Raw genomic sequence first — 14884 nt, 5'->3', positions numbered from 1 at the left:
AAAAAAAACCCCAACAAAATAAAAACAAATGAAAAAACTTGCAGGGCAAGAGGGAAAGGAAACTGGAGAAACTGCTCTGTTTAGTGTGTGGTGCAATTGTGATTCTCCCGTTTTACAGATACTGACCTTGGGTAAAATTCTAATCGGGAAAATTTTTTGTTCAAGGCCACCGAGGCCACAGTGATATTTCTGTAACATTCCAGATCTCTGGTGCGTGTGCCAGGTGGCTACTGTTACTGCTTCAGACCCTGGGGGTGGACCCTCCCCCACCTACCATGTGTCACTAAGGGGACTAGAGTTACCTCATTTTTGAAAAAGAGCCAGGTTATAGAAGTCTCATGTGACAATGCAGGAAAATGTAACTCTAAATACATTTATAGGCTGCCAAAACCCTGCAAAAATACTCCATTTCAACACTCATTAGAAAGTGACTAATAAGAAACAGAAGTGCTCAACATTGCACTAATATAACTTTGGAAGATTGTTTCAAATAACTTAGGCTATTTAGAATCAAGATGCCAATGCCATTGAGAACAACTTTGCTGAGGCCTGTGTGACATAATGGGCAGCTGTGTTGGGGCAGATAATGACTGAGCTCGGCCCAGATCCCCTCAGATCCCCTTTCTCTATTTGTTGTCCGCTCTTAGCTTCAATGGGCATTTGCTTCCAACACCTTAGTTCTCTTTTGGAGGCCTGCCCTAGTGCTCTGCAGCATGACTTTCCGGCTAGTAAGGAAAGCCAGACGCCCTGGGAATTTGTTCCCCCGGACAACCCTTAACCAGTGACGGACAGGTGCGGGGGTATGACAGCCCCACTCCTCTCCTTGGATTGGGACAACTTTATGGCGTAATTTATACTCCAGAGCTCCCCTGTGGGATCAGACAGAAGATACCTTCTGCGGGACTTGCAATTGCACCTTTGTTCCCCAGTTTTTTCCTGGAAACACTTTCTTAATAAATCACTTGTATACAAATCCTCATGTCACGATCTGCTTCTGGGGGTACCCAACTGAAGACATGTGTTCTTTAGAACCGATACCCCAGCAAAGCAGTCACCGTGTTGCTGGAACAGCCATCTCTGAGGCAGTGAGGTTTCTAACCTTGGCTGGACCCTCAACGCTGCTGGGTAGTACTTTCAGCTCTTCCCTGTTCTCCACACCTGATTTTCCCTTCAAGACCTTAGAAAGTTGAGGTGGGCTGTCAGGTGGCCTCTGTTCTCCCTGTTCCTCCTCCTCCAGCCACACAGACCCCCTTACAAACTCAGCTCTTCTTGGAGAGATGCTTCTCCTGCCATGCCTCCATTATTCTCTTCCTCAGGCTTTTTTGTTTGTGTGTTTTCATATCACTTAACAGGATTTATAATTATCTGGTTTATGTGTTTACTTAGTTTTGTCTGCCACCGCTGAATGTAAGCTCTGAGGGCAGAAACAGGCTTTTTCTCTGTTTTCTCCCCAGTGACTGTGGGGATAGAGCATTGCTGGCATTTAGAAGGTCAGGACATTTATGGGCTGACTGCAGAGCAAAGGGTCAGAAATGGCTAATTATTGTTCGTCCATGGAGCGATGTCCCCTATTGTCTGGTGAAGAGCTCTGAACACATAGGAGTAGCCAAACATCTGGGGAAATATTAAGGTGCTCGTTATATTTTCCTCCCCAGTGTATAAATGACTCACTTTTGATGCCATACGATCTTGAAGCATGATGTCTAAGCTGAATTTTAAAAACACACTTCTTTTAAACAGCACACGAATAGAACTTAATGGTGAACCACAAACTGAGATGAACCACAATTACCTGCTGACATCCTAAGCTACCAGAAAGCTTTTTTTTCCCCCCACCTGAAAACTTGCCAATTGCTTCCGTTTGGAACGCACTCAGCTGCAGGGAACAGAAAGTGGACTTCAGGTGCTCATACAAATTGGAGCTTCTTTTCCTCACATAACGAAGGAGAGAACTGGTCAGAGGGACCAGTAGGGGATGGTTCAGAGGCTGACTATGAAACCAGGGACTCAGACGTGCAGTCAAGTTCATCCAGGGGATGAATTATAAGTGTGCGCACTCTGTTTAATCCTTCTACTAAAGGGAAGTTCTATGTACAGATCATTTTAGAAACTGAAGAAGTAAAAAAAAATCAGTGTTAAAACTAATAAGCCACAACACCCTTCCCCCCCCAAAAAAAACCCAAAACCGAAAACCCAAATAATGAGCATGTGCTTTAGGATTTGGCCGTGTTCTGTTTAAGAAGTGTTTTGCCTCATACCTGGTCCTAGCCTTTGTCATACTTAAAATGGATAGTTCCTCTTTGTTTTGTTATATTCTGTTGTCTCCTGTGCTCTGGGGTCAAAGTCACTACCACCAGTAGAGGCCGTAGAGCAGAGAGGAAGGATTCTGGGCCCTAGAACCACATGAGTCAGTTGATCTGTGACCATTTTTGACCTACAAAAAGGGTGATGTCTTACAGTTCGACATAACATTATAATTATCATCACGTGGTGACCATTTATTCAGTGCTGATTATAAAAAACACTTTAACAGGTCCTAAGTGACTAAGCGAGGACTCAAACATTGGTGTCTATGCCCCTGCTGGGAAGCTCGGATGCCATGCTGCCTCTCTCCTGTTTTTCTTGAACACTCCTCATCTTCTGGCCTCCAGGTAATAAAGCTAAAGATAGAAACTTTTCCTACTTTTCAAACTTCACTCTGCCCCCTCAGAATACGTGAGAAAATGCAGCCAGCAAGTTCTGGAAGATTAGGAGGGCAGTAAGATTCCACCTTCCGGCTGACATTTGAGCCCTGCTTTCAGCACGGTCAAGCCTTTCAGAGGCAGCCAGTGTATGGCTTGTATCAAACGCTATATTTAGGAAGAACAACTGTGAGCTATGACAGGAATTCTCTTTAACACTTAGCCTTAAAGCGAGTTCCCCTCCAGTCCGGAGCCGGGAGCAGCTCTCAATCCCGGGTGAGGCACGGAGCACTTGAGCTATTTCAGCCACATGCAAAGCATCGGAATTGAGATCGCAGCTCAGAGGACACCGGGCATCCCTTTCACCTTCTGAGGAGCCTTGTATTCTAGCACCTGGCTGCCTGGGACTTTCCTTAGGCAGTAAACAAATACACAAAGCAGGTAAGCAGAAGGACCCAGCTCGGGCAACTGGGCTTTCTGAAGGAAATTTCCTTGATACCTAACTTGAAGTGACTACTTATAACTTTGTAGGCTTGTAACCAGTGGGTGTAGTAGCTTCCTGGTAAATTCACTGTTCATTGGTGATGTTGCTGCTTCTGTTTTAATAAATTGTGTGTGTGTGTGTGTGTGTGTGTGTGAGGTTGGAAGAATATTGCACTAAAAGTAGTTTGTATTGATAGTGACATTAAGAAAATTTCCACGGTTCAGATATGATGACTGTGACCCTGAATGTTGTGTCCTTTTGATTCTTATGGCCAGGGTTACAGTCGGTCAGCTGCAGACTGTTTTGGGCTGTAAGCCTAGAAATTATCAGGAGAATTTGGGGCAGAGAAAAGCTGTAATGCTAGCTCTTTGGTTTACCTAAATGTAAAATATTGCCAGAGTTGTTAGTTCAAATTTAAAATGCCTTTCTCCTCTCCCCAAGTGCCAGGCTTGGCCTCGATGACAAAGTTCTATCAACATATATAGATCGATGAGTACTCCAGGCCCACCGTTTCGAAAGCCCCACTTTAGTCATAGTTTCCCCCGTACCCAGCTAGGAAGAGGGCACCAGGTTCTGATACATGGGGACACTGAGTGCCTCTTCCCTCTCGGCATATTTCAGGCAGAGTGAATAAGGAGTTAGTTCAGACAGCTGACCATCTTTCTACACCCTTCCCAGCAATTATTTTTAGCTGCAAAGCAGTAGTTAATTCCTTTTGCGATTGAGCGTGAGCCAATTAATTGACCTTTAAAAAGAACACACAAAGCCCCTTCTCTGCAAATATTGACTTATTTTTCTCAGAATCCCCTCTTATTAAAGTAGTGATGTTAATGTTGACAAAATTTGAGTAAGTGAAAGAGTCTTATTTAGAAGTCAGATATTAGGTGCTGCCCAGTGAAAAACCAGCAGAGGTATATTGTACATGACTCAGCATACAGACCATTAAAGGTCCCCAGTGACTGCAGAACTGCCAGAAAAACTCAACTGTGCTAAACTGGCAAGCATTTCCATTATAGTATAGGCTTTGTAAACGTCAATCAATATATGCCTTGTCAAGCTTTCCGTGTTTCCAAATTGTAGCCAGAACCCAGAGACACAGTAATAGAGTGCTTTAAAGAGTACCTCTTTGGATGAAAAGCACTGGCCCCAGTGTGAGTGGTGTTGTGCATCTGTCTAAGGTACAGCTTTCGTTTTTTGGCCGCTGGGACGAGGCATGCTGCTAAAGAAAGACGGTGCATTCTACACTCTGCATCCCTAACGGAGGTGAGCGCAGGGCCAGGGAAACAGCCAGGGAACACGGTCTATTTTTATTCATCAGTGTGCTTTGCCCTGATTTCTCTGCGAATAATGAGGACAGTAGGAATGGCTACAGAACTGATTTACACAAATGTTATCTAGCCTGTTTGCAAAGAATGAGAGCTGGGATCTGACCAACTTTTGAGAGATGTCTCTATCGCAGATTGACATATATGTTAAGAAGGAATTCGTGCGCAAATGAGATTATACCAAAGCTATACAGGAGACAAGGCCCAAGGAATATCCATCTGTTAGGCTTAGAGATCCACAAAATACAAAGCAATGCAGTAGTCAGTACAAAAACAAAATCAGCCTAATTAAAAAAAAATCAATGCAGCATAAATAACACATTCATTGCCTGATTTTTTTCAATCTGCTATTGTTATAACATAACAAAATTCCTAATTCCCATATTTCGAATCAATGTAGAAGAAATTTTTAAAAGTTCCCAAGTGACATTAATTAATCTTTAGTTGTACCCACATAAGAGTTCTATATGCTGAGATATTTAAAGTCCTGTGTGAATTATTGCTTTGCATGACTTCTAATAGCTTTTGAGGAATAGAAACAATTAAGAATTAAACTTCCAAGCTTTCCTTTTGAAATTGAGCTGTGTGTCCTGAATCCAAAAATTTAAAATCCTTCATTGACTCTTTGACACTGCTTCAGGAAAGATAGCAACCTATTTGAAACATCACAGAGCAAAATGCATTCCTAATTGTTCAATTTGTTGTTGATTTTCAATTTTTTAACCATATTGAAAATAATTCTGCCTAGACCCTTATGCACGGAGGCTATACCTCTATATTACCAAAACATTCAGGTGAAACTTAACAAAAAGTCCATTGTTTTCATGTATGTGACGCCAAAGACTATATAATTGTATACACTAATTATAGAGATTGAAAAAAAATTATGTGATTGTTTAACTTCATATAATAGAGCCTAAGACTCTAAAGATCTCCCCCCAAAAGTAAGTTTTCAGAGTTCTGAGATCTTTTATCTCCAAAGTGTTGAGGGCATTGCTACATCAATTCTTACTCTGTACTTAAAGCTGTAGATTAGTATTCAGTTGTCCTAAAAAGTCACTAGCTATGGGCAATGACAATACAACAATATGTATTTGTATCATGCTTTATAGCTCACAAGGCATCTCCAGGAACATGATGTCATTTTGATTCTTACCACAACCTGTGAAGGAGGAACAATTTAAGGAAGAGGAAATAGGCCTAGAGATGTTGTGTGACAGAGTCCAGGTTACGCAGGAAGTGTAGCAAACGCTAACACTGCTTTCTGTGTTCATTTCTTCACCAGTCAGCACATACACTTAACACCAATCAATATAGGAAAGTCAGTCAACCCATTTTATAGTTTGGGTTTAAAGAGCAGCATGTTTTTAATTCACTCAGTTTTAAACTTTTTTACTCAGTACTGTTGACATTTAATAGACCAAGCTATAACAACACTGATACAGAGCTAGGCAGTTTCCTGGCCCCCTGGCCCCAGGAAACTATGGTCACCGCATTCTAAGTCAGGTCTCACAAGCTGAAAGAAAGCAAAAGTCCTTTGGGAAGGAAGCACTGCTACAGCTTGGGGATCTGACGTGGTCACGTAAGTCCTATTTGCCTTCTGAGACTGTTTCATTAAAAGCAAAAGAACAGAGATGAGGCTTGGCAGCTGCCTGGTTTATAGAGTCTCGACTTTGGACACACAGTGGGGAGATGCGGCCTACTTCCTCATAGTGTCACCCAGGTCTCTGGGCAGAACAGACACTCACACAGTGAGCAGAGAGCATCACAGTAGTAAGAACGAGGCACTGGCCATTTCTTTTGAGTGCTCAACGGAGAGGAGGCACTCTCAATGAACTGACTGCGCAGCCCTGGCAACAACTAATTCAGATCAAAAGTTCAGTTTCAAGCGGAAAGCTTCCGAGGCCCCAAACAAAGGTGTTTTATTCCCACAGCCTCTTTGCTTTACGGCTCTTGGCAGGGGGGCAGGAGGGCAGGGAAGGAGATGATAGCGCCTTTCAAGTTTCTGACGGCCTATCATTAGCATCAGGGGCGAGGCATCTCAGCATTTCTCCTCCTGAATGATTTATCCGGGCTCTAGTGTTCCCTCTCCCTGAGGCATTAGGAAGGAGAGTCGCTAAGTAACTTCGGAAACTGAGACTGAAAGAATATATGGCCAGTGAAAGGGGTGACTGCCCAGTTGAATCATGAGTTAAGTTCTAATTTATCAAGACCGAGAATCTGAATGCCGCCACCTCTAACAGTTTCTTACTTGTTTTTTAGGGATAAGACCGCGTGAATATGTCGAAACAGCCCGTTTCCAATGTCAGAGCCATCCAGGTAAGTAGGCATATTTGTATTTTAACATCAGCTCTGTGACTTCTAGCCTGTTTGCTTAATAAATCAGGCCTTTTGCTATTGTTTGCCCCTAACTGATGATTACCTTCAAGAAGAAAAGAAAGACTCATTTAAGGTACAATTGAGACAGGATGGATATAAGGCTGGTAAGATACAACTCAGAAGGGAGAACCTATTTTTGTTTAATTGTGCTGAATTGTAAGACAAAGTTTATGAATGAGAATTAAATGATCTTTTACAAAACTGTAGTGTATGTTTTTTAATGTGTAAGTTTTTTATATGCTCGTTGATAGTCATTAAAAAATTCAATTTCTATTTTTACATCCAATTGAGTTTGTTCAGCCACCTGTTTAAAATACATCTTTCTGTAAATAATATCCTTTTCTTGTCAAGTGTTCTTCCCAAGGCTTCTGTATTATCTTTCAAAGTACATATGCTATTATGTCTCATCAAGTCCTCCTAGCAAACAAATTCTTTGGTTATTTCAACTGACTTAAAAAGGGGAGAGGGGCACAGGCATTTTAGAACACCAATATAATTGTGGAGATAACTTTCAATATTTGTTTTTACTCAGTTTGTTACTTTTCTTAAGGGCTCCGGGTTTAACTCTCAAATGGCTCCCACACTGGGACACTGGCCACAGTGCTTTATTGTGACATTCCATCTTTCCCTTCTATTAATGTGGAGCCATCTGGGCTTTCTCTAAAGGAACTTTTAAACACTTTTTTTCCTGGACTTTTCTGAATACTGCAGAGCATGCAGCAGTTCCTGAATATTTTGCATCTGATGCACCATTATGGCATAAACATATTCATAGGCAAGTGACTGGTATTTTGGAGGGTTGTGAGTGTGGCCAGGTTGTGGGGTTAGAAATCCTAGCACACACTGGTGGTGGAGGTGGGTGGAGGGACAGATCTTTACCTGTCATGACTAATGCATAGTCTTAAATGGATGGGCTTCTTAAGTGGCAAGATGTACAACAACCTCTGGAAACCTGTCATAGAACAAACCATCAAGGATGGGCCTATTGGAAAGAATTCAACTCCACATTGCCACGTTTGGCCCTCTGGTGTCCAACTAGTGAGTCTCTGACATACCCTGACATTGGTAGTGGAATTTATTTTGCCTCCCAGACCTGTGGGCTTCCTTCCTTGAGCCTTTGAACCTTCTCTTTATCCAGCACAGCTGTTAATGGCACGGACCTGAAGCCAGATTACTAGAGTTTGAACCCTAAATCCATTTTGTATTGGTGTGGGATCATGGGAAAATGACTTTACCTGCTTTTACCTCTCCGCCTCCCTTTCCACATCTGTAAAATGGGGATAGTAGTACTCACCTCCTAGATGAGTACTCACATTCCTACAAGGTGGTTAAAACTGCATAGTAAGCCCTCATTAAATGTCAACCATTATTATAATTATTATCATTCAGGAATGCATTATGTTCAACTGATGAGAAGTAATACCATTTAATCACTGCATTTGAAGCTCCTGAAGTGCTAAACATAAATTTCCTTTTTATTTTGAAGGACACAAAAACCTAGTCATCTCAGACTGCCTTTGCTTCTCTTCCTTTTAAAGCTGAGAATGTTGATTTTTCTTCCTTAGCGCTTCCCTCAAATCTACACTGAAAACTCAGCAGTGTTTTATCTATTAATTTTGACCTTGATATAGTTTTAGGTCTATAATATTTAAAAAGTTGCTATTCACTATTATCAATAGCTGTTTTATACTGCATTAAAAAAACACACAAAACATCCACTCTACCAGCAAAGGCAATACAGTAACTCCTTATGGGTGTGGTATTGCCTCTTTCAATACCTTTCATGCCACACAAAAAGCCTAATTTAATGCACCTTCAAATGAAATATTATTTCTTGTGGCTAAATTGGATCTGCACTATCTGATATTTTCCTATCATCTCTGCATTAACCTAAAGTAGGGTCCATTAAATAAAATATGAAAATGGTTACACTATATAAAATGGCTTCTAGTAGGAACATTACCTAGGTTACAGTCTTATCTGGAACAAATAGAAATCCCAATTGATGACGGAGTGCCCTGGATGTGTAAATACCACTTGAGATCTTAAATGTTCTATTCAACACACTCAAGTTGCTTTTCCTTTTTTTAGGATCTTATCTCCAATTCAGTTCAATTGTCATTTCCTGGGCGCAATTCTTTGTGCCAGGCACTGTGCTAAGTGGAGGCTACGCAAAATGAATTGATAACTGATCACTGTGTTTGAGGCGCTTATAAGTCTCCAGGACTTACTAGCTGTGTCACTTTGGGCAAGTTGTGTGTCCTCTTTGTGCCTTGGTTTCCTTACCTGTCAAGTGGGGAATTAATAAGAGTACCGATCTCATAGGTTTGCTGTGAGGGTTAAATGAACTAATACATGTAAATGCTTAGGCCAGTGCCTGGCTCATTGAAATTGCTTAATAACTATTAGCCATTATCATCAATCATCATCATCATCATCTAGTTCAACAGTTCCCAAAGCGTGTCTCATGGAATACTATTATAGTTTCATGAGATGTTGTTAATTAAAGGGTTCCATGATAAAGTGTTTAGGAAACACTACATTAAGCAAAGAATAGGATCTTTACTGCAGGATTTCTCAGAGCCCACAACTTGCTAATGGCTTTATACATTCCCAAGAAGGCGGTAATGTATGCAATGTTTTCTAAACATGTTGGATTTGTTTCATGAGTATCTTGCAGGTTAGTATTTTGCAGTGTAAACTTCTAGAAATAATGACTTAGATCTCTATTTTTGTCTGGATTGAACAAACCTTAGCTACTGTTAACCATGCTCCTAACAGTCAGGCATCCAGGTAGTTGAATTCCTAGACCTATGGGCATCAGACAACAAGGAGCCAAATGGTTGCAAATCTCTGCCTCCCCACACTGTGACCTTAGTTAACCCTTAGTTTACCCTTCTGTAAAGTGGGGACAACCACACTACTTAACAGGATTGTTATAATGAATAAACAAAATAATGTATGGCAACTGCTTGGTTTATAGCACACAAATTCCTAGAGATGACCCTTGTAACTATCCATGTAATGCATGGGACGGCCTCACTTTCCCTTCGACTGGTTCCAGCTCCTCTATGCCCCAGGATAAGAGGCCGGCCAGAACTAGACCCACCCTTAGAGAAGATGGACAATGGCTTTTTCATTTACATTGAAGAAGAGCTGGACTTGGAATTATAGGAGGATTCTGTGTAAGTCTACATTTGCTTTTCAGTTGTATTAATGAAATCTCATTTATCCCAGGGGCATAAAAATATCCTGAAGGAGTCAGTTGATCCTTCCATAGCCTGGAGAGGGCCTTTGTCTCCTAAGCAGCTGATAAGGCTCTATACCAGATGTTGGCAAACCTTTTCTGTCAAGGACCAGATAGTAAACATTTTAGGATTTGCGGAGCATTGAGTCTCTGTTCCAACTACTCAACTCTGCTGTTATGGCACAAAAGCAGCCATAGGCAATACATAAATGAATGAGTGTGGCTGTACGCCAATGAAACTTTATTTACAAAAGCAGGTGGCAGGTTGGATTTGGCCCATGGGCCGTAGTTTGCTGACCCGGGCTCTGTGTTCTCCAGGCTGCATGTTAAATCCCACTGTTGATAGGAATGAAGTTGCAACCAAGGTAACATCAGCACACTAGGCGTAGTGGGTCTGATCCCTTCAGATGAAAGAATGTGATGTGACAGGTGGTGGGAAAGGCTAGAGCTGCTGAGAAATCTAATCCCCTCAGCGATCTGCTTGGTGAGTCTCTCTAATGAGACCAAGTGACACTGACCACTGGCAGCACCTGCCTGTCCTCCCCCTTTCTCCTGAGCGCAGCCCCTTTGGAAACTACCATGGGTCTCCCCAGGGCCCCAGCCCACCCAGAGCTAATGTTTTCTGGGTCATCCCTGGTCCTTTCTCTCTACCGTTGATCACAGCGTAAGCTGAATATTATTTGTCCTCATCCATGAGGTCTGAGAGCTTCATGGTTGAATGGAAAAGAGTCCTGTGCCCTAGTCTTAGCTCTGGTCTGTGACTTCAACCCCCTGGTCCTCGTGATCTGCAAAGGATGGGTGTTGCAGTAAATGACCTCTAAACCTCTGTCCAGCTCCTAATAGCCTATGAACTTCTTGAGAGTAACTTCCAAGGTTTATTATTCGGATGACAATAATAGTCCCAGTTTCTTCAAGGCTTACTGTGTACTTGGCACAGTGCAATGGGATTTCCATAGATTTTAATGAAAGGTTTGAAGAAGAGAAAGAACTTACCTGGGATCACACAGATTTTAAGTAAGAGTCAGGACTCAAGGTGTGTGATCCCAAAGCCCATGTTTGCAACCACCTTGCAATACTGTCTACCCTCATTACTTACCATCCCCACCCTGGCACAGAGGGTGCGGATAGAGGAGTTGGTGCATACCATCTAAAGGGTAATCATAAGTACTAAGGCTACTTGAGGGACAATTGCCATTTTATAGATGCTGGGTCCTCCTTTATAAAGAGCTCAGTGACATTCAGCAAGAGTGTCAGTATTTCAACGAGGAAGCCTATACTGATTAAAGTCATCTTAAATGTAAGTTGGCTAAGAAGAAAATTACAAAGTGTCTCGATGACAAACATGGTCTCAAAGTACAAATGACCATGGCCACTGAATTCCCACCTCTCTGCTCAACTGACTTAATCAAGCTGCTTGTGAAACTAAACCTAACTCCGTTATCATATGTTTTAAAGGAATGATTACATGAGCTCTGCGTCATTCGTGAGTGTGTGGCTTCTTACCGTGGGAAGTTTTCCGTTGTTACCCAATCCACGTGTAGAACAGAATATCGATGCCCCAACTTGCAGTACTTCTTTCCCTCCCCCAACCGTTATCTTTGCTCTTCCATTCTCCATTCCCCAGGGCAAAAACGTCTCCATGGCAGAAGAAATAGCCTGACAAAAATATTTACATACAGGTATTAGGGACTCTAAGTGTTTCCTGTCTAGGATTTCTATTTTATTTTATTATTTTATTTCTATTATTATTATTATTTAAAGATTTTATTGGGGAATTGGGGAAGGGAACAGTGTTGGGGAATTGGGAAAGGGGAACATTGTGGTTTTCCAGGACCCATCAGCTCCAAGTCAAGTTGTCGTCCTTCAATCTTAGGGCGCAAGCTCAGCTCCAAGTTCAGTCGCTGCTTTCAATCTAGTTGTGGGATGGGGCGGGGGGGGGCACAGCCCACCATCCCATGTGGGAGTCGAACCAGCAACCTTGTTCAGAGCACACGCTCTAACCAACTGAGCCGCCCGGCCGGCCCTAAGATTTCTATTTTAAAAACATTCCCAATATAGACAACTCTTGGTACAAAGGAATAGACTATCACCACCCATGGTTGGTCGGTTAATCAAATACATTGATTGAAGCTAAAAAGAATAATAATGACACATATCTTCCTTTAATATTTCATTTAAATTTGTACCAAAATGTAGAGTTAAGGCCTTTCCTTTGACCATGGATCTACTGTTTCTTTCTTAGGTAAGCCAGTATAATACATTGCTTATGATTTCCAAGGTTGGATTCTTTAAAATATAGCCAGAACCTGAATGTAGCAGTCTGACTCTAGGGGTTCAGTGCTACCTCCTGCTGGTGATGTTTGCTGCTCATGAGGCAAGCAGTCATAGACTGGCTAAAAGGTGCTATGTTTTTGAGGCTGACATTCACAAGTACTTCAGAAATATAATCTGCCACCAACCAATTGTACACATTATCTTAATAGCTGTAAAGTACATTCTTTTTTTTAAAAAAGATTTTTATTGGGGAATTGGGGGAAGGGAACAGCGCTGGGGAATTGGGGGGAAGGGGAACAGACAAGTTGCTATCCTTTTTTGTTCTTCAGTCTAGTTGTGGAGGACGTTGCTTCACTGGCCCAAGTTGGCACCATCATTGCGCTCTTCCCGGATGAGGCAGATCAGTCGCCGGCTTCTGGACAGCCACTCACGGAGGCTGCTGGCCACTCACGCTGGCTGCTGGCCACATACGGTAGCCCATGGCAACCCACTGCCACAGGGGCTGCAGCCTATGCCATCACCTGCAACTCACTGCAGCCCAGCTCCAGGTTGAGCTGTTGTTCAGCATCTTAGCTGTAGAGGGCAGTGTCACTAGGCCTCATATGTGGGATCCGAACCGGGGCCCTCTGGCGTCCCAAGCCAGCTCTTAACCAATGCGCCACTCGGCCAGCCCCATTCTTTTTTTTTTTTTTAAAGACATTTTTATTGGAGAACAGCGTATTTTTCCAGGACCCATCAACTCCAAGTTGAGTAGTTGTTTCAGTCTAGTTGTGGAGGGCACAGCTCACTGGCCCATATGGGGATTGAACCGGCAACCTTGGTGTTATGAGCCCACATTCTAACCACTTGAGCTAACTGGTCGCCCTGGTAAAGTACATTATTGAAGTCTACTTTTCCCTGGATGACGAGACTGCTGTTGAGTCATCCAGGAAATTATTGAAGAGAACAAAAAGTGTTGAGAACAGATGGGAAAAAAAAAGTAAGAAAGAAAACCTAGTATGAAACATCATGGGTGAAGAACAGTGGCTGAGTGGGAGTTTCTCAAGTTGAGTCAGAAAGTTTTGGGTGTTCTGGATCCATTCTACATTTCAAGAATCCCTCAAGGCAAAGAAGTTATGCATTCTAGTGATATAAAATTTTATTTTAAACTAGGTTGGACTATGCTTTAGTTGGTATGTGTGTGTGTATCTGTCTCTTAATTTACGTTATTATATCAAATAAGAATCTCATTTTCTAATCAGCTATTGAGAAAACACACTCTTTCTGAAAGTCTTTGAAAGATGCTAGGAGTCTCAAAATGCCATATCCTGGTCCATTCAGAGAAGAGCTAGGGCTGTAAGACTAGAATACTGCATAAAGAAATACTGTATAATGCAGCCAACACCATAGGGTTTCTTCTGTCCCTGCATGGGGGAGGCTATACATTCTGGCAGGAGCTGCTGGGCACCTTTGAAAATGAAAGATAGAATCAGTGTGTGTGTGTGTGTGTGGGGGGGGTCATCTGAAACAAATACGCAAAGGGAGGAAACTCCAAAAGCCTCAGTACTAAAAGGAGATGGAGTGGGGACCAAATGGGAGGGGGAGATAAGAGGACAATGACCGGTGAAAGCAAAGTGGGTTGGGATTGTCAGTACCCAGTAGCTGGCAGCTATCAGGAACCAACCCACTGGGGAAAGAAGATGTCATTCCATTGTAAGTTGTACAGGAGTGGCTGTGGAGGGAATATTGTTTCCAGAATCCTCGGGCTCAAAGCCTGGAGCCAAGCAGAACAATACAAATAATTAAGGGAGTAGTGGAATTAACTTACAGGGAATTCTCTCTGCTTTTCTTCACCTGGTGAGATCAAGTGTAGTATTCATTTCACATCAGATAGGTCTATTATCAGGGAACTGTATCCTGTTCTGGCAAAAGATGATCTAGTAGATTTTTTCCATTCCCAACTTCGAGGATGTAACAAATTATGTATAGCTTGGGAAAGTGATGCACTGGATCTGCTGCGTCAGCGGTGTGGTGGCTAAGAAAAAAAAATCAATACTTTTATTCCAATCTTCTAAGTTCTAACTGGACTAATAATCAAATTAACAGAGACAATTAATAGGAGAAAATCAAATTTTAATATATGTGGATGGGGAATTCACATAAGCATGAAAATTCCAAAGACAGTGAGGCAACATGGGGTATAAATGATATCGTGGACAAAGGAAACAGGGGTATTAGATTTCAGAAGTGAGAATGGGCGGTTTACAGGTGGTCGCGGAGGAGCTGAACATACGTGTACATGGCAGGAACATTCTTGCCGGGCAGCATTCTTTTTTTTTTTTTTAATATATTTTTTTTGTAAAGATTTTTATTGGGTAATTGGGGGGATGGGAACAGTGCTGGGGAATTAGGGGAAGGCGAACAGACAAGTTGCTGTCATTTTGTTCTTCAGTCTAGTTGTGGAGGACGCTGCTTCACTGGCCCAAGTTGGCACCATCATTGCGCTCTTCCCGGG

The 14884-nt window shown here is 42.2% G+C and overlaps 1 protein-coding gene across 2 annotated transcripts in view; it reads left to right on the top strand.

Moving 5' to 3' along the window:
• Positions 1-2867: 2867 nt before the first annotated feature.
• The window catches only part of SMPX (small muscle protein X-linked), a 53563-nt gene continuing 41546 nt past the window's right edge, over positions 2868-14884 (top strand). The window contains exons 1-2 of one of the 2 annotated variants that reach the window (XM_019665986.1): positions 2868-3122; positions 6753-6809. In XM_019665986.1, the coding sequence (XP_019521531.1) occupies positions 6771-6809 (39 nt within the window). In that variant the 5' untranslated portion in view covers positions 2868-3122; positions 6753-6770. The remainder of the gene's footprint in view (positions 3123-6752; positions 6810-14884) is intronic. The other variant, XM_019665985.1, reaches the window with a different exon arrangement.

Source organism: Hipposideros armiger, unplaced genomic scaffold (assembly GCF_001890085.2).
Source record: "Hipposideros armiger isolate ML-2016 unplaced genomic scaffold, ASM189008v1 scaffold_13, whole genome shotgun sequence".
In the NCBI taxonomy this organism is placed as follows: domain Eukaryota; kingdom Metazoa; phylum Chordata; class Mammalia; order Chiroptera; family Hipposideridae; genus Hipposideros; species Hipposideros armiger.
This window is presented reverse-complemented; position numbering and strand designations above follow the sequence as displayed.